At 42.1% G+C, this 20750-nt stretch overlaps 1 protein-coding gene across 1 annotated transcript in view; it reads right to left on the reverse strand.

Moving 5' to 3' along the window:
- The window catches only part of LOC145395503 (cytochrome P450 4C1-like), a 215461-nt gene extending 214363 nt beyond the window's left edge, over positions 1-1098 (reverse strand). The window contains exons 1-2 of the mRNA XM_080269111.1: positions 1084-1098; positions 940-1032 (exon numbers count right to left, since the gene is read on the reverse strand). Of these exons, the coding sequence (XP_080125237.1) occupies positions 940-1032; positions 1084-1098 (108 nt within the window). The remainder of the gene's footprint in view (positions 1-939; positions 1033-1083) is intronic.
- Positions 1099-20750: the final 19652 nt, after the last annotated feature.

Raw genomic sequence — 20750 nt, forward strand, 5'->3', positions numbered from 1 at the left:
CATGGGGATAATGTGGTGGATTTCACTGCTATTTTCTCAGTCATTATACTCGTAAAGTATAGGTCGCATAAAAAATCTGAAGAAAGCTTGATCAAGCTGATGATTTCCAACGCATACTTTTGCAAAGCAAAGTAACCTATATGTGTGAAAATAATTATTGGGAAAGTTACTAAAGACAAACATAGCCTACGGGCCAGAGCGTAGGTGCTGTCACTGTGCGCAACCCATCGTAACTTTTCAAAATTCATTTTCTTAATAACGGTACGGGTTATAGCGCTGTGAATTATATCATTTGATTCCTTAATTTTTGGGCTACAAAACTCGATAGAATTTACATATATGTTTGTTACAGTGTCACTAACAACATACGAAGTAATAAACAGACGTTTTTAGGCGATTTTCATTTTTTTTTTTTATTTACTCGAAAACTATTGGACGAATCAACTTGAAACTTTCACATATGAAAGATCGTGAAATTCTGCATATATAAATGTCCTTTGCAACTGCGCATCACAGGAATACATTTTCACGGTGATGTTGGGAAGTTATGAGAAGTTAGTTTTCACCTAAATAAAGTTTATTCTGGCTTCATTTCTGTACATTTATTCAACTGTTTTATGCTTTTTTTTTTTCCCCTATCTGATAGTATAAACATCAACGAAGATGATGGGAAGCGATTTATAACAATATTAGCACTTTCTTAGGGTAAATTGGGCCATAGAATTTCTTTCCTTGCTGCGCGAGCAGAGCCAGCCTAAGCGAGGTTTTTGTCCTGTCCGTGGAACCAAATCTTCTTGAAAACTTTTGGTGCGCGAGAGGGTTAGTAATATAAAAACTGAAACCTAACATTTTATAATAAAAATAAACCGCTATATAAGAGGTATTATGAAGTCTGCTAAGGAAAATAATCTATTTTGATGCAAGTAAGATGGTACTCACCTCAGCCGCTCTTGGACCACTAAGAATGACCATTGGGTTAGGCCCTATCCACACTTTCATCACTTCACCGTAATCGCAGTAGGACAGCAGCAGCTGGAATGGTTCTGCAAGAGGGCAGGGACATTAGATACCTTAAGAGCTTACCAGCAACACCATCATCATGGCTATAACTAGTAACTAATGATGAAGGGGCTAGATAAGATAAGAAACAAGGGTAGCGAAAGTAGGAAAAGTGAGGTGGAGGATAGTTTTTATAATACAGTATCGTTCGGATTTATTCTAATAATTCAGCATTTTTGTCCCTCGCCGACTGACTAAGTAAGAACGGGACCGAGTTGTAGTGTACCCTTATTTCAAAAAGTTGTGATCCGAAACAGTACACTTGATGAAAGTGATAAAGGTCAGGCAAGTGTTCTTAAGAACAATAGGTCAATACTCAAGGTTACATGGCAATGTCAACTTAAAAAATCTGGATGCAATTTAGACCTGACAGGGAAGAGTGCTTGAAGGTGAGGCAAGAAGGAACAAAACAGAATTTTAAGAACACTCCGTAAAAGGTCTAGGTCACAGGCCAAGATCAAAGTTCAACCCGTGTGTGTGTGTGTGTGTGTGTGTGTGTGTGTGTGTGTGTGAACAGATTAAAACAATTTTGATCCAATCTACAGCGAACATAATGGAAGGGTTGGAGGTTAGCCGAGGGATTTAACTATAGCTTTTGAGAACAGTCGGTCAAAGGTGAAGGTCAAATGCCAATGTCAAACAATTTTCAAACGATTTTGAGCAAACTTGCTGGAAGGGTTGAAGGTAACTTAGGACGAAGGAATCTGATTTCGATACCAACCCGACAGAGGTCAGGAAAACAGGGTACTGTCAAAGTTCGACCTGTGTGTATTTATATTATGTTTGTAAGCCTCTGTTGTGCTGTCCTGTATTATAGTTCTTTCACCTTAAGCTGGCCAAAATATTTGTCCTTTTGCAGCTTATTTCCCGCAGGCAAGGCTACAGCTCTACAGCTCTACATCCTTTCAATAGCATTTCGTGACCAGCATATATGATAGCAGCTCAGCATTCAAGGATAGATGACTGTTTTAGGCTAAGATAAAGTAAAAAGAGTAAAAACAATTGAAAGGTTCTGCAGAATTGGAAACGTTCTTAAGTGGAGCGGTTGAAGAACCGGAAACGTTTTTACGATGAGGGGCTGTAGGATCAGATACGTTTTTAAGTGGAAGGGAAATAGGAGCAAAAATGTTTTTAAGTGGAGAGGTTGTATGATGGGGGGTGTTTTTTAGTGGATTAGTAGGACATACCAGCAATAATTGACGGTATAAAAATGAAGCCCTCGGCCCACAGTAATTAAAAATGTTAAGGGACTGGAAGGATGCTTCGTTCACATTAGGGATGAGCTATGATTCTAAAGGAGGAAAGGATATTACATTCTTATTGATAGTTTTGTACTGGAAACACACACACACACACGTAGGAGATGGGAGATACCTTGTTTCTAGTGTCTGTCACAACTATATATTTCATTTGTCTTTAAAATTTGAGTTTATCCGCTGGTAAATAAATATACGAGCAGAATATTGACCTCTTTAATCTGGCTACGTTATTTTTTTTATTACTCCTTTTTATCCTGTTCTGTATTACATAAATCTTTCCAAAATCACAATACTCTATGAGTCTATGTAAACAACGTACAAAGGAATATTAACTAGCCATAACCAAAAGTAAGTCGCTAAGGATAAAGTGTTAAAGAGATCCTTTAACTGACATGAATACGGGTTCTTATTTTACTCCTCCAGTTGGAAAAGTCTTTCCTAAGGTGAATAACGTTGTCTGGAGACAGCCAACTTCAACCACAAAGACGTCACCGGCCTGAAGGGGTTCACATTATAATGAAAGTATTGTTATTTTTATTCGTGTTCTCTTCAGACGATATCATTCAGCTTTGGAGAAACTTTTTGATCTGAAGGGATGAGATGCAGCCTTCATTATCCCCTTCAACCCAGTGACGTAGTTTTGTACTCCTTGCTGATTTGATTAATTTTGTAAAGCCCTTGCTAGACAAGAGGTTAATGAAGGTTATAGTCAACTCCCGTATTTCGAAAAAATATTTGAACAATATAAAATCATCTGGTGATGGCAAGAAGAAGAAGAAAAAGAAAATAAACAGGAACTATATCACGGGACTGAAGGGGTTAACCTGCGGGCAACAAGAGATCTTCCCTAACTTTTATAGCTAAAGTAGTTTGTAGACACAAGAACATACCAAAATGTGACAGATTAATGGAACGGTTAACCCTGGCATCAGATGACATAATTATTTTCTTTATTTTTCTTACTGTAGTGTTTGATCATATCTGACCGATTTTAATCCCCTTTTAGCTGAGAACCTGTTAATGGCGGAATAGGATCACACTACATCCACACATTTCCTTAAAATTTCTGCATAGCTAACAACATATTTTGCTAGCCAGCTCCTGTAGCAGCTCAGTATTCGATATGGAGTGGCAGCAGTGTCCCGTCAGGTGAAAGTAAATCAAATATGCCTTCAGACTCCCAGAAGTGGAATCAAGTCATTTGGGGTCAGCAAGATTCAATAACCATTCATTAATGGCTTCTCCATAATGATGCATAATTATGTTCTTCCACCACCAGACGATATTTTAAAATTGCAGACCCTGCTGGTAATGGTATTAGCAAGTCGCCATGATTCATTTTAATCACTGACGTGTTTTTTTCACTTTATTCTCACTACCTCCAGACAGTTTTTTTCAGCTCTGGAGAGGAGTTCCAGAAGTCTGTCATTCGCTACATGAAACTGTCAAGAGATAGCAAGGATTAAATACAAAGAACCTAGTGGTTCATAAGGGGGAAGCGTTGAACTGCCGTTCGGAAAGTCGCTACATCAATACCAGGATGGGTAAGTGGACATTTTGTGAATATGAATTTAGTTAAAACTCTTAACTGACCTCACACAAGGCCCATGTCACAAAAACACCCTTGCTAATAATCACCCCCCAGTCATGAGTGAAACAACTCTATCATGTATATATCCAATACGAACAGTGGGTTATAGTGCCCAAAATGTGGCATGCAAAGTTGTGAAGCATCATCTATAGCACCTAGGAAGACGACTGACCCCTGGAAATAGAATATCTACCCCAGAATATCTCCACCGTCCACTCGTCTCCCAGTGACCACCAAGTGAGATGACTGGAACAACTGTCTGACTCAATTCTTCATTTCTGCAACATTAGCGGCCTTTCCTCTAATTTCTCTCTGTTGAACACCATTTCTCCTCCTCTAAACCTTACCCTCTCTTCATAAGTGAGACTCAATTGTCTGATTCAACTGAGACCAAACCCTTTTCTTTATCATCCTACTTTATGCTCATTTCAAAGCCAAAGATGGCTCTTGTGTATGCTGTATGTACACAACATATCGTGCTCTGGTGTTCCTGAATTTGAATCTTCTGAATTCTCCACTCTCGGGCTTTGGACTTCCTGTCGCTCTTAACTATATATATCTGTGCGGTTTACTAATCCCCTAATACAATGGAAAACTGTTCGACTATCTTACTTCTGTGTTGGTACAAATCTTATAATTTTTTCCCTTCTGTGAAAATTTCCTTCTAGGAAATTTCAATGCTCACCACCACCTTTGGTTCTCCTCTCTTTTCACTGATACACCTGGTGAACAAGCCTACATCTTTTCTATCAGTAATGGCCTAGAGCATCTTGCACAGCACCCTACCAGTATCCCTGACCGTCTTGGAAAGAGTTCCAACATACGTGATTTCTTCCATTCAACTAATCCTCCTGCTTCTGATTTTCACCTTTTCTCTCCGTTGGGCTCCTCCGATCACAACCTGATCACCTTAATCTCTCCCATATCTCCAGTAACTCCTGTGGACCCTCCCAAGAATAGGCGACTGTGGCACTTTGGAGCTGATGATTGGGAGGCCCTCAGGCAGTGCTTCTTTCATTTTCCCTGGAATGATTAATGCATCCATGGCCGAGAGCCTTAAGAGTGTGCCTTGTGCATTACAGAGGTTGTTCTCTCTGGCATGGAAACATACATTCCTTTCTCGTGGCCTACAACTGACGCAAAAAAACTTCGTGTAATCACGCTTGTTCGAGTGCTGTCCACAATAAGGCTGACAAAAGGTACCTGAGCCAGCTCACCACTGAATCTCATCTCTTTTATGCTTCTCCCCAAAATAATGGCTCTGCTAAAAACAATTCCATTCGTACTAAATGCTCTGACCTCTCTAACTCAAATTGCTCTCGCCCCTTCTGGCATCTTGCCAAAATCTAACAACTTTATCTTATCGTCCTTCCCTCCACTTCTCCACTCTGATGGCACAGTAGCTATTTTTTCTAGTGATAAAGCAGAACTCTTCACACAGAGTTTCTCCTCCAGTTCCACCTTAGACGATTCCTGTGCTATTCCTCTATCACTTTTACCCCTCTGACTTCATCATGGTTAACATTTACATTTCCTCAGTTGATGTATTTTCTGACATCACTGGCCTCAGTACTTGCAAGGCATATGGACCTGATGGGGTCCCCCCAGTTGTCCTCAGTAACTGTACTTCTGTGCTTTAGCCCTGCCTAGTTACCCCATAACCGCCGGATGATGTGTATAGCAATTACGATTCAGGGCACAGAGCACCACCAGCTGATGGGATATACTGCCCGCACCTTCCTGCCACCCTATGAACTCGTGACCATTTCCTATGACACACACAGTGTAGGTAGGACCTACCAGCTAACCCACAGATGCACGGCTAAGTCTGTACACAGCACTGGTAATGTAGGGAGGCAGGTCTTCTTCTTCGTCATTGTCTGATTCTGTACCACCACGCGCAGAGCCGATAGCCTCATTGACCCCTGCAAAAGTTCTACCCTTAGTTCCGGGAAAAGGCCTCAGTGACAGTGCCATTGGTCGTGCCTTGGATGACACCATCTCCTCACGGACACTTAGTGAAAGCACGTCCTTGGAGGAGAGAAGGAGCTATCATGTCGAGAGCGATCTCTCTCATCCTCTGACCCCTACCCACTCTCAAACACCAGAGAAGACACTCAAACTCTTGCAGGAGGGCAGAGCCTTCAACAGTGACGAGTTTACTGAGGAGGAGGAAGCAGGTGACCCAGCACACCGGGCAAGTGAGATTGGAGTTGGCAGTCATCAGCGGAATAAACGCCAATGAGCAGTTTCACCGTCATGCTCACTGCTTGCTCACCAATGTCTCCCCCTTGAACATTTACCTTCACCTCAGCCGAGCACCTCAAGGGTGGAAACACCACAACCAGCCCCTTCAGGAATAAAATTTTCCACGTACGCCCCACGTGGTGTTACTCAACACAAAGTGTCTCCCCATGTGAGTATACACTTACTCCCCCATCTCCCACACCTCTCACTCTTCTTCCCCCTAACCCCCTACTCGTGGGCATGCATGTGGGCATGCATGCATGCAGAAAAAATTTCCTGCACATGGCAGATGGCCCGCTTTACCGCATGTGGGTAGAATTGATACCTTTTTCTGGGAGGTTGGAGCAGGATTTGAGCCATCTGTGCCCGTGTTTGACGAGCAGGGAACAGGTGTTCAGGTCTATTTTCACGACTGCCATAATGCAGTACCTGATGGAAGAAATAAGCTTCCACCAGGCCATGTGTGTGCAGTGGCTGGACGTGGCCACCAGCAAATGCATGCACATGCAGGACTGGAGGTGGGAGAATTGTTCATGTGGCTAGCCCTTAAAATGCTGATGGTGCATGTACGAAAACATGTGCTCCATGACTATTGGTTGGTAGATGAACTAATGGGCACACCTGTCTTCAGTTAGTATGCAGCCTGTGACAGATACCTGGTCATCGTAAGATTCCTCTATTTCAATAGAAATTATGGGCCTGCATCGAACGACAGGTTGTGGAAAATTTGACCAATCCTAACAGTGCTCAAGGAGTTAATTTACAGGGTTTTTCGTCCGTTTCAGAAAGTGGTAATTGACGAGTTACTGGTGCTATTCTGGGGCAGACTGGCATTAACCCGCCCCGTCCCGTCGACATATGGGTACGTTGCAATGATTTGCATTTGCCAGTCCCTGTGACGTACAGGTATGTCATGCAATTGCGAAGTGCATAATTTCAACAATTTTCAAATTTCGTGCTTGATTTGCGGTACGTATGACCTTCCCCTACCTGCCACCAGGCAGGGACACTCGGCGACCCCGCGCAACCTGCGCTAACCCACTGCTCGTCCACTCACCTGGTAGCAACGGTCCTGCTCAGACATGGCTATGAGAGGTCTCTCAGAGGTCGAAATTCAAGCCGCCCTGGATGCCTTTACAGGCGACAGTGATTCCCCACTGGACGACGAGGTTGTTGATAAAGATTATGTGCAGCCAGAGGAGGAGGAAACCACCAGCAGTGATGAAGAAGTCCCATCCCCCAGGAAGCAGCACGTGACTTACCGTGCTGCTAGAGAGGGGCAGCCGGCCAAGAAACCACATGCAACATCCTATGCCCAGCCCCAACGTGATGTGGAACCCGAATTCGAGGACGAGGACGGAGTTGTGGGACGTGCTGCCACGTGGTATGGACATGAGGTAATAACTCATTGTGGCCCCGAGTGCACACCACGTCGGACGAGCAGGTATGGGCCTAGTATTTTGTTTGGGGAGTTAGGAAGTGCCGTGGAGGGAGTGGGGAGTGAAAGGCAAAGTGCAGGGAGGAGTATGGAAAGTAAGAGTGGCGTGAGTGAGTCATTGCTCTCCCTAGGTAGTGTGAGGCAGTGGGGTGTATCACGTGGGCGAGTGCGGGTGCGTTCTGTATCACGTGGGGTTGTGATGGAGGGGGAAGGTGGGGAGGAACCACTCCCAAGCACATCTTATGCTCCCCAATATCCCCTAACACGTGGGCGAGCAAAGGTGCATGAAAAATTACATGGTGTTGTCATGGAGGGGGAAGGTGGGGAGGAACCACTCCCCAGCATGTCTTATACTCCCCAATATTCCCCTACTTCATCCCCACAGCCCCCTAATGTTCCTCAAGGCCGTAAGGGTAAGGGAAAGGGTAAAGGCAGAGGGAAGAGGAGTGACAGTGGGGAAGCCCTCTGCACTCCTTCTCCCCAACCTCCCCCACCAGGATATCCTCCCCACCCAGACGAAGGCGGTGATGGGGATGATGGGGACGAGGGATTTGTGGGATGGAATTGGGAGGATGGGAGTGATTTTTCTCCCCTCATTCACTCCATCACTGAGCAGGGGCACTGTGGCTGCATTGCTCCCGGAATTCACCGTAATTCCACCAGGTTGGATTTTTTCCACCTGTTTTTTAGTGAGGCATTCGTGGAGCAGATTGTTTACCAAACCAACGTTTTTGCAAGCACCCAGTGCCTTGAGAGTGAAAGATTGGGAACAAGGAGTAGGCATTCTAATTATGATTACCCTGTCTCTCTTTCAGAAATATTCTTATTTTTCGCCCTGGTCCTTTTGATGGGTATTATACGAAAGAACAGAATTCCAGCTTACTGGACAAGGGACCCTTTTATGTTTACCCCAATATTTGGTCAAGTGATGAGCAGTAATCGGTTTCAACAAATTCTAAGTCGCCTCCATTTCTATGATGCTCATGATCCTGCAAATGCGAACGACACAGATAAGATGAGGCGAATTAGGTTGGTCTTTGATCACCTGAGGCAAGCCTTTCGTTCGTCATTTTATCCTTATAGAGACCTCGTCATAGACGAGAGTCTCGTGTTGTGGAGTGGTAATATTTCATTTAGGCAGTATATACCCAGCAAAAGGCACCGTTTTGGGTTCGAGATCTTTGTTATGTGCGACTGTAGGACTGGATATGTGCAAGACATAGTCTTGTACACCGGTGCACAGACAGACATAATAGAAGATCGGAGTATTGGACTGTCGGGAGCAGTGGTAAAGACAATGATAGAAGACTACCTTCATCGTGGTCACGTCCTCTACCTGGACAACTGGTACACTAGCCCTCTTCTCGCTCGTTATCTTCACATGCATGAAACGGGAGTCTGTGGAACCGTGAAGGTGAACCAGCGTCACATGGCCAAGGTAGGGCGGAAACTTGCCAGGAATGAGGTTGTCTTCTTCAAAGCCAACAACATCCTTGCAACTGTGCGGGACCATAATAGAGAAGTAAGCCTCTTGTCAATGGTTCTCCGCCCCTTGATGCATTGTACTGATTCCATTGATTACCAGAGCGAGAACAGGCGTCACATTTGGAAACCTGAGTGTGTCATGGACTATAACATAAACATGCGCCTGGTGGACCAGTCAGACTCCATGATATCGACGGTAGAGTGTGCCAGGACCACGATGAAGTGGTATAAGAAACTGTTCTTTCACTTGCTAGACATCACTGCTCTGAATTGCCACCATCTTCACGCCATGACAACAGGAGTTCAGGAAACCTTTGAAGGGTTTGTGAGGGAGCTCACAAGAGAGATGTTTGCACGGCATGCTGTTGAAAGGCCCCAACATCGCACCCGCACTGCCCCTATTACCCAAACTCCCCTGAGAATATCCGGCCGCCATTTCCCCACTCCTATCCCTCCCCAGCCAAACAGACCTAGGCCCCAACGCAGGTGTCACGTGTGTAGCAATTCCCGGGTGAGACTCACCACACAGAGGAAGGACACCCGCTATGAGTGCGTTGAGTGTGACGTGGGTCTCTGTATTCACCCATGTTTCAGCAAATATCACACCTTGATGCAATTCTGATATGGTGTGAATGCGATAGGACGCTGAAACTATGAAGTAAATGCGACAAACAGACGCTCAGTGAAATTATCAGTCATGTTGATCTGAAAATATTAGTATAAAGTGCACACGGGTATAACATAAGTGCAAAAATTGCATGTAAGTGTATAAAAATGCTGTAAGTGGAAACATACCTAGCGAGGGTTTCATGATGCGATATTCTGTCACTCAGTGCAATAAATAAGGCCGGTAAATATGTAATTATTATTATTGGAAATGCTAACGGGTATAATATAAGTTCAAATTATTGTAAGTGCTTAAATATATTCTAAGTCAAAATATTCCTAGCGTGTGTATAGAGATGCGATATCCTGACGCTCAGTTTTTTTTTTTTTTTTTAATAAGAGAACGGAGGAAGGAAAAACAAATGGGGAAAAAATAATAATCCATACACCATATTACTGGTGTCCTCTGTTCATAAAATATCTGTAACAGTTAGACTTGAACAGTTGTAGGTTGAAATTTGGAGGAAAACAACTCTGGGGAAGCGAGTTCCAGAGAGATGCAGTTCGGGGAATGAAAGAATTCTGATAGGCAGAAGTTCTGCAATATGGTTTAGTGACATTCCAGTCATTAGCGCTACCAGATGACCGTGTAGCACGAGGAAAGGCATGGAGAGGTGGCACCATGGACGCAACTTCGTCTGAGCATTTGCCAAAAAAATATCTGTAAAATAATGCAAGGGAGGCAACATTCCTTCTTACTTGCAGGGGAGGTAGTTTATATGTAATGGCAGGGTTGTTAATGATTCTAACAGCTTTATTCTGAATTTTGTCTAGTTGTCTTAATGCAACCTCTCCACAACCATTCCACAAGGGTGAGCAATATTCAAGCTGAGAACGCACATGGCTCTTATAAATTATAGCTAACTGCTCATCGGCGAAGAAGTTACGGACTCTGTACAATAATCCAAGTTTCTTTGAGGCGGTTTTAGCAAGTGATCTGACATGAGAGGTCCAGCTGAGGGCACTGTTAAGTGAGACACCAAGAATTTCAATATTTTTGGAGATGGGAATATTAGTAGCACTGAAGGTAATGTACGAATCTGGTAATATCTGTCTATTAGTAAACTGTATATATTTAGTTTTACTAGCATTAAAAGAGACAAGGTTGTTTTGTCCCCATTCACTGATTGTAGATAGATCTTGATTTATGGAGATGGCTGTACTGAGTTGAGAGGTAGAGATATTAGACTTTGTAAATGGATGTCTGAGTGTGAATGAACTATGTAGTGTTGAGTCATCTGCGTATGAGTGAATGGGATTGTGAGTGACAGATAAGAGATTATTAATATGAACCAGAAATAGGGTTGGCGCCAGAACTGATCCCTGCGGCACGCCGGCGTTAATTGAGTGGAAATTCGAATATACATCATCTACTTTTACTCTTATTTTCCTGTCACTAAGATAAGAAAAAATCAAAGGAACAAAAGACGTTAGTCCATAGCAAGGGAGTTTGGACAGCAGGGAACGGTGCCATACTCTGTCGAAAGCTTTAGAGATATCAAGAGCTACTGCATGAGTTTCTCCAAAAAGATCAATTGATCGATGGATGGTATGGGTTAAGAGATTGAGTATGTCAATGGTGGATCTTTTGTGGCGAAAACCGTATTGTCTATCGCTAATTAAGTTGTTGGATTCAAGATGTTTAACAATATGCTTATTAATCAAAGTTTCAAATACCTTACCAAGAGAAGATGTGACAGCTATTGGTCTGTAATTGGAGGGGTCAGACGAACTTCCTTCCTTCGGAACTGGGTGGATATTGGCTTCTTTCTATGAATTTGGGAATAAAGAAGTACGTATGCATAGTCTGAATAATTTAGCTAGGACAGAGGCAAGTTCAGGGGAACACTTTTTCAAAACAATTGGCGGAATTCCATCTGGGCCTGGAGCTTTGTTGGTAGGTAAATTGTCTAGGATGGATTTTACGTATCTTGTCTGTATTTTAAGTGGGTCAATTTCGGGAGAATCAAGTTCCAGTACTGAGACATTCTGTCTGGTATCATCTATGGTAGAGTTTCTTGCAGAGGTACTAGCAAAGATATCTGCTTTCCAACGTGGGTCATTTGTAATATTGCCATCTGAAGATTTTAGTGGGGGAATGGAAGATGACTTGTTAAAGTTATTATTGAAAGAATTAAGAGTTGACCAGAATATTCTATTGTCAATAGGGTTGTTAAGTAGTTTTGATGCTTGCTTTTGAAGAAAGTTTGATTTAGATAGATTTAATACACCTTTTGCATGATTTCTAGCAATTTTAAATTGGGAGAGTGATTCAGATGTTTTTGATTTTAAGTAAGAGTTATATGCTAATGACTTTTGGGCTGTTGCTCTGGCACAATTGCCATCAAACCATTTTGGAGAGTTTGATCTTTTAGTGAATTGTTGACTTGGTATGAATAAATCCATACCAGCTAGTATTAAGTCGCAAATGTGGGACTGGGTAGAATTGGGATCACTAGAGAAGAAAGACTGCCATGGAACATCAGCAAGATAATTTCTAAATCCATCCCAGTCTGCCCTGTCAAAGTGCCATCGGGTCACCCTGACAGGTTCGGAATGGGGAGGTGTAGGAGGGTTAACTAATGAGGCTTTGATGAGATTGTGGTCAGAGGATCCAAGTGGTGACAGTACCTCTATCCTGTACTGATCTGGATTATTTGTCAAGAATAAGGCCCGTAATAATGAAAATAGAAGTCAACAAGTGGGAATATATGTGAAGAATTAGTATATAAGTGTTTGAGTATTATGTTGGTCGAAACATTCATTGCGAGGGTATTTTCATGCGATATTCTGATGCTCACTTGAATAAATAATGCCAGTAAGTATGTACAGTGCAGTATAGGGGTGTAAACGTGTGTAATGTAAGTGGGAATGTATAATTGGAGTGAATAAATAAAGTAGAAGATGAAACACGAGTGCTTGCTACATGAATATGCGCTAGCATTTCGCTAAATGCCCTCGTAATGAATGTAAATAATTGAAAACATTTACAGTGGTGGAGTAAAGGTTCTATGTAAAGGGAAAAATAATAGGAAAGTGATAAAACAATTGGGTATGTTGAAATACGAGTCAAAGCGAGTGCGCTTAGTAAGCCGATGTGCGCTAAACTTATGCTGCATGTCATCATAATGAATGAAAACATCTGAAAACATTTAGAAACAGTAGAAATTGGTAAAATGTCATTGAAACAGAAGTATACAAGTAGAAAAAATGATATGTTGACTGATACAAGAAACTTAGCATATAGCATGTTACGACTCGACCTAACTCACTATGCTCGCATGATGGTACAATGCTTATTTTTCATATATATGTGTCTGAACTCCATTATATTGCTACTGTTATTGTTTATTAGTTCAAATTCAATAAATATTAAGGTGTTGTGTGTTGTTTCTCCCAATATTTCCTACCATAGAAAACGTGAGCGCATCAGACGTCAATGATAGAATACGATACCTGGCGCAAGGGACCTCACCTGTTCCGACCACTTATAGACCACGGTAAGCCCTTTCTTGGTGATTTTCCTTCGTTTCTCAACCAAAGCGAAAATTTTAGCCAAAACAAAATTTTTCCAAAATAGCTCGGGACTGGGGGATGTCGAAGGTGCGGAAAACCTCGGGACGTGACGGGTTAATTCAGTATGTGCCATCCAAGCATCACTGCTTTGACCTCAAATTCTTTATCCTTTGCGACTGCAAAACTGGATATGTGCTAGATGTGATAGTTTATTTGACAGCAGATGTTGATATACCTCGTGATGACCTCACGGTTTCTCGTCATCAGTTACGAAAGTGCTGATGGAAAGGTATTTCAATAGGCACCACATTCTGTATACCGATAATTATTACACTGCCCTGGCATTGACCAAGTATTTGCTTCACCACGGTACTGGGTCCTGTGGAAAATTTAGGGCATATTGAAAGAATTTCTCTGCATTTCCAGCAAATACTGAGAAAGGAGCCCTTCTTACCAAGAATTTCTCTGCATTTCCAGCAAATACTGAGAAAGGACCCCTTCTTACCAAGGAATGTGGCAACATGTTAGCCTTCTCTGGCATGACAAGAGATGGGTTAACATGCTGTCAACAGTACATAACGGAGTGCTTAAGGAAACTGGAAGAACAGACTTCAGGACCAGGGAACCTGTGTTGAAGCCATTGGCTGTCAACGATCATAATATCAACATGTGGGTTGTTGATAAATCGGGGATGCAAATTTTTTAGGTTGACTGCCTATGTAAGTCCTGCATATGGTAAAAGAAGGCATTTTTACACCTTCTTGATATCGCTGTCCTAAACAGTTTCACAATGTTCGAGGAGCTTGTCAGGAAACCTCTCTCTCTACGAGAGTTTGAGAGTGAGCTTGCATGCAAACTCCTTGAAGAATATTCAATTGCACAGGTGCCAGATGCTAGGCGGGGGACAGAGGCTACAGCAGACAGGCTAAGCTGTTCCGAGTATTTCTGGTGGCATAGGCCGGTAGAAATTGGCTGTACCACAGTAGGTCGTCAGGCATACAGACGATGCCACGTCTGTAACACGAACAAATGCTGTCTCCCAGCACAAAAAGAGACAGGCTGCCAGTGTGCTGAGTGCAAGATCCCCCTATGCCCTAAATGTTTTTCTGAGTATGACTCCAAGCATGATTACTAAGCAGGTGTGTGGGAATGTAAATAGTATACAGGTATGCATAAGTGTGTGTATTTTTATAAATAAGTGAAATGTTGGATATTATAAGTGATTTATAGTAAGTGCTATGACATAAGTGTTTTATAATAAGTTCTACAAGTTCAGTGCAATAAGTGTTACTGTTTTCTGGATATTGGTGAAAAAATTATTGGAAATACTTTGGGTTAGCCTGCCTGATACATGAAAGAAAACCACTTGTGAGTGAGCCAGAAAAATTACCTGGTTGTCTATAACTAAATTTTTTCACTCGATACTCAGGAAAATAGTGCTGAATATGAGCATCAGCGTATTTGTAATGTGAAGTACAAATAATGTAAGTTGTGTATAACATTTCCAAGATGTTCACGATGCCCCTGATTAGTACAAATCAGTATGAATTGTAGTACAAGTAATTGCCTCATATTCAACCATACTGCACGAAACAGCCACAGTATTTACATGTCAAAGTGCAGTTATGCATAATCGTGATGTCAAGTGCAATTATTAGTGTCGTAGTAAAGGGAAATTCATTATTATTGATGCAAGAAGTGAGTACAGAAAAATAAAGAGCTACTTTCTTTCCCACACACCTACGGGGCATAGTGGCACTATGAAACGGGCGGAAAACCCTTTGGGGGGCCACATGGACAGGGTGGTGACTCATCCTTACGATGGTGAGTAGGAAGTCAAAAAATGAATGGAACCTTTCACATTCCAACCAAGGATGCTGGGGCAGTGTTGCAATCACCACTCCAGTCAGTGCTGCCACTGGTAGCCAGCGATTCCAATATCACAGCTGTTGGAAACAGCCCACCAAATGTGTAAAACCAGTCGTCTTCAACTTATCCTTGCTCATCGACGGGACCACCTGGAGACCTGGGGATACCTTCATTTGAAGTACAAAGAGATGGCGAGTCTAATGTATTTCCATTTTTTCCCATAGCTATTAAAGTTTGGCAGATATTAGGGTTTCAGGTAAGGATATTTTTCCCAAAGTCTTGGAAATTCCCCATAAGGAGGAGTGGGCGATGGCTGGAAACCCCAGCGGATAAGGGTTAAACTCTTTCATCTTTGTCAACTTGTACTTTTCCTTTTTGCTGGAAGTTGGCTCTCATTCAGCCTGTTACAGAGAAGGGCGACCATTCCCTGCCCCCTAAGTATCGCCCAAGAGGTTGAACATCCTGTGTGTCAATAGTTTTCTAGTCCATTCTTAATTTACAAAGAAGAAAAAATAAAGCATTTTTTCTATCACAATCTTCTTTTTGATCATTAATATGGGTTCTTCCAGGGACACACCAATGGCAAACATCTCACCTACTTTTCAGACTCCTGGTCATCCTCCTTTCGGGACTTTGGTGAAATCTTTGCCGTTGCACTTGACATATCAAAGGCTTTATTCGAGTCTGGCATAAATCTTTAATTTCATTCACTTTCCATCTCAGTGATTACTTCAACAAACAAGGGATGAGGCTATGGTGCACCTAATGTCTGGCTTGGTTCATATCTCTGATTGGAGTAAAAGTAATCTTGTTGTTTTTAACACATTAAAAACTCAGTTCTCACTTCTTTCAATCCAACAAAATCTTCCTCAGGAGTATCCTCTAATTTTTACCAATATCCAGCTCAACCCTGCTTCATTTTTAAACATACATGGGGTTTATTTCTCTGGGGATTTATCTTCAAAAGATCATATTACCTCTCTTGTAAAATTTTTTTCCAAGAGATTAGTTGTAACAAACTAACTCCGTGCCTGCTTTACCCCTGCACTGTCGATGACTTTATACTCGGGTTTTATTCGCCCCTGCGTAGAGTACAGCTCTTACATGTGGTGGGGCTCACCACATACAGCTCTTTTCAACAGGGTGGAGTCTAAGGCTTTTCTTCTCCTTAACTCTCCTCCTCTTACTGGCTTCCTTAAACCTCTGTACCTCTGTCACTTTGCCACACTGTTGCACCTTTATCTCTTTTCTCTCGTTATTTCAGTGGTCATGACTCCTCTGAGTCGACTGCTTGGTTTTCTCCACCATTTCAGCGGGTGTGTGGCACCTTTCTGGCAACAAACTCTCATTCCTTTTCTGTCCATCTCTCTTATGTGAGACTTAACAGTTTCTCCCAGCCCTTCATGTATTCAACAGGTCAACTCTGGAGCTGCCTCCCTCTGTCTATATTTCCCTCTCTCTGTGATCTCTAGCCTTTCAAACATTGTGTGTCCAGGTATCTCAAAATGGACGGGTCTTGAACTGGGCTCTGTGTTTTTTTGTATTCTTTTCTTGAAGTGAGCAATTTGCGAGCTCCTGGCCTTTGGCTCCTTCTCCCTTGCATAAAGAAAAAAAAAATCTTAAACTGAATACAGAAAAATATCCCCCCCCCACACGCCGACCCACATACACTAGTGGAATATTTGGAAAATGTGGCTGTATAAAAATCCTCAAGCATCTTAGAGTCAAAGTTGGCAAATGGGCTTTCCTAGGGTGTTTGTGCTGAATCCATTTTTGCCGTTTGCCAAGCTGTATCTCGTGCGGTTTTGCTCCTAGCAGACAAAATCCAAGATGGCCGCCATTTTTCTAGAAAATGCATATTTTGAAGAATTGCTTCAAATATAAAATATATTAATGGATATAATGCATCGCACAAGCTCCTAATGTACATATTGATAATAAAATATGTAAAATGTGTGTCTTTGTGTGCAAATAAAGCATGATAAACAGTGAAAATCCAAGATGGCCGCAGTTTTATTTGATTGTTGATATCTTTGCTTCCGGGAACAATGTATATGATATGTTTTTGTTTTATTCTTGTCCCTTTCTCAACATTACTCTCTGAAAAGGAGGAACCAACACTGATACCAAAATATCAGGCTCAAGAAGGATTTATTGAGGTGATTCATGTGGCTTTGAGACTGAGAGGTGATACACTGGCACATCCCAAGTACAAGAGATTTGTTGTCAATGAAGATTAAATGATATCTTGCATCCCAAATAGCCTTTTAATGTTCTTTCGGTTGATGTTTGGTGGACAGAGTCTTTTGGAAGCAGACCCAGACGACGTAGCAGACGATACAAAACAGGATGACAGTCAAGCAAATGTTCTTAGTATTGCACAAGACTTGGTTTACAACGTCACTGGAGGTAAGCACTGGACTCCTAAACATCTTGGGCTTGCCAGCACTTTGCACCAGGCTACACGGTCTAAAGAACTTGTTGAACTATTTCATAAAACTGGACACATCATAAGTTACCCGAAACTACTGCAGGTTGACACATCCCTGGCTGAGAGTACACTGAAAACAATGGATGCAGAAACAGGAGCAGTGATTCCACCAAACTTTGTACCAAACAGATTCGTGCACTTCACGTGTGACAACATTGACATCAACGAGAACAGTTTTGATGGTAAAAACAGCTTCCATGCCACACAGATCGCTGGATGGCAAAGAGGTCCCGAAGCGGACATAGGACTGAAGGACCTTCGACCTTCCCCAAACACGAGTCTGAAAGTTCCCGAAGTCATGGATCAACTTTCACCTGCTGCAGTGGTGACAGGAAGACTAGAACCTAGAGCAACTGAGGGCATCAACAAAGAATGGTACAATGAATCAAATGATGACAATCCATCAGCAGTTCAAGCCATTGCCAAGGACATGGCCTTTTTCCTGAAACGACAAGATGTGAACATCAAGACAGGCTGGACACATTTTAACCAAAGCAAGTGTAGTGCCAACCCTGAAATGACGAGTGTTGGTTACATACCAATTGTCCAGGCCCCAGCTCATGAACTTGACACTCTCCAGACGGTGGTTCAGAGATGCAAACACATTGCAACACAACTTGGACAACACCATGTCGTACCTACAGTTGATGAAGCCCTTTATTGTAAGCTGATGGAGCTCAAGTGGGCAAAGGACGAATACCAGGACTTCCTGATCGTCAGAATGGGCGGGTTGCACATATCGCTGAACTTTATGAAGGTCATTGGGAAACATGTTCAATCATCTGGTCTACTGGAGGCTTGGGTTGAAAGCAAAAACCTTGGTCCTGGTACAGCAGAACAAGTCCTCACGGACAAAGGCAGGTCATACTCCAAAGCAATGCGAGCACATAAGCTAACCATCCAGGCCATGTGGAGAATCCTGATTCCAAAACCCTTGACCTTCATCCAAAACGAAGCACAAGGGCTGAGGGCTGAAATAGAGGCAAAAGCAAACAGCGAAGACATTGAAGAACTGTTATTGCATCACTGGTGCCAATGATGATGTCCCCACCCCTAGTCCCAGACTCATGTGTGGAACTGATCACCTGCAACTGCGCCAACCGATGTATGTGTGCACGTTGCAAATGTAAAAAGTCCCACTTGCATTGTACAGCAGCATGCAAATGTAGAACATCCGATGACGATTGTAGCAATGTTGAAGCCCAACAATGACACTGTGTAAAACACACTGCCACTATGTGCTGTTCATCAATTTGCAATCTGCAACTTGTTGTAATATAAATGTGTTGTCAGCCTTCCTGGATTTATGTTTATGTTTATTAATTAAGAGAAAAGTAATATCAATAAAATAATTAATATACAGGGACTTTATAGTGGGTTTTAATAAGGTTTTACGGTCGTCATAATGATATAAGGACGAGGCACCACTTGTAAAAATGATGCTTTTGAGTTTAAGGTGGCCATCTTGGATTTACCCGTCTGACGGTGTCAGCTTGAGAGATACAGCTTGGCAAACAGCAAAAATGGATTTTGCACACAAAAAAAAAAAAAACACACACCCTAGAAAAGCTTATTTTCCAACTTTGACTCCAAAATGCCTGGAGTTGTCCAAATACCTGAAAACCGGACTAGACTAACAGTGTGTATCTTACCGTGATTATCAACATGCATCTGTAGAGCATTGCCGAGGATGGGGATGCCTTTGGGGCCAGGTAGCTTGTTGATTAGATTCACCTGTGAAAAACATCATTGTCATCATTAGGCTTTCACCCTCACTGTGCATATTATAAAAACATATCCTCATTCCTATCTTCTCTCCTTACATATACCAGAGTCATACACCTTACCTTCCATCCTTACATCTTCCAGTCTCATACACCTTATCTTTCATCCTTACACATACCTCTCATACACCCTACCTTCCATCCTTGCACATACCTGTCTCACATATCGTTATACACACTAATCTCAAACACACATCCTTCCATCCTTACACACACCTCCATCACACATCCCTACATAATATATCGTTACACACACTTGCCTCACATACACCACTTACAATGGCATACTGTTTTACTTTTAGATGATGAACAGAGGAAGGAGAAGCACGATAAAAAAGAACTCCACACACTAGAAAACAAGTGTCCTCCATTCATAAAAAAATATGTAACAATTCGACATGAACTGCTGTTACATTCAAGTTTGGGGGGAACTAATTAGAGGATGCGAGTTTCAAAGGGAAACACTTCGGAGAACAAACGAATTCTGGTAGGCAGAAGTTCTGCAATATGGAAGTGAGGCAGTCATGTCATGAGAGCTACTAGATCCCCATTCAGCAAGGGGTAATGCATGGAGAGGTGACAAAATGGATGCAACTTCGTCTGATTATTTACCATAAAAGTACTTTTACAATAACACAAGTCAGGCAACATTCCACCTCAGCTGTAGGGGAGGTAGTTTATTTGCAAATGCAGGGTTAATAATTATTCGTATAAATGTTATGATATATTTCCCGTCGTTTCGATGTTACATCTCCACATCTGCTCAACAAGGGTGAGTAGTATTTCAGATGAGAGTGCACATGACTTGTAAATTATAGCTATCTGCACGTCAGAGAAGGTACGAATTCTGTATAATAATACAAGTTTCCATGAGGCGGTTTTAACAAGTGATCTAACATGAGAGGCCCAGCTGAGGGTACTGTTAGGCAAAATACAGGGAATTTAAGTATTTTTAGAGACTGCTAATATTGGTCGCATTTAAGGTAATGCAGGAATTTGAAAATATATGTTTGTTATTAAACTGGATATAATTGGTTTTCCTAGCATGAAATGTGACAATCTTAAGTCTCCGTTCTGTGATCTGAGGTAAATCTTGCTTTCTGGAGACTACTGTGCTGAGTTGGGAGTTAGAGATCTTAAATTTTGTAGATGGATGGTTAAGTGCAAAGGTTCAGTAATGCATTGAGTCATCAACAAGTGGGTGAAGGTGATTATGGGTAACAGACAGGAGACCATTAATATAAACGAGGAATATGGTTGGAACCAGGGCTGCTCCTTGTGGTACACCAGAGTTATGATTCAGTGGAATCTGGAATATCCATCAGCTACCTTTACTCAACGATGA

Source organism: Coenobita brevimanus, chromosome 31 (assembly GCF_032717465.1).
Source record: "Coenobita brevimanus isolate Jiangsu-jjx chromosome 31, ASM3271746v2, whole genome shotgun sequence".
In the NCBI taxonomy this organism is placed as follows: domain Eukaryota; kingdom Metazoa; phylum Arthropoda; class Malacostraca; order Decapoda; family Coenobitidae; genus Coenobita; species Coenobita brevimanus.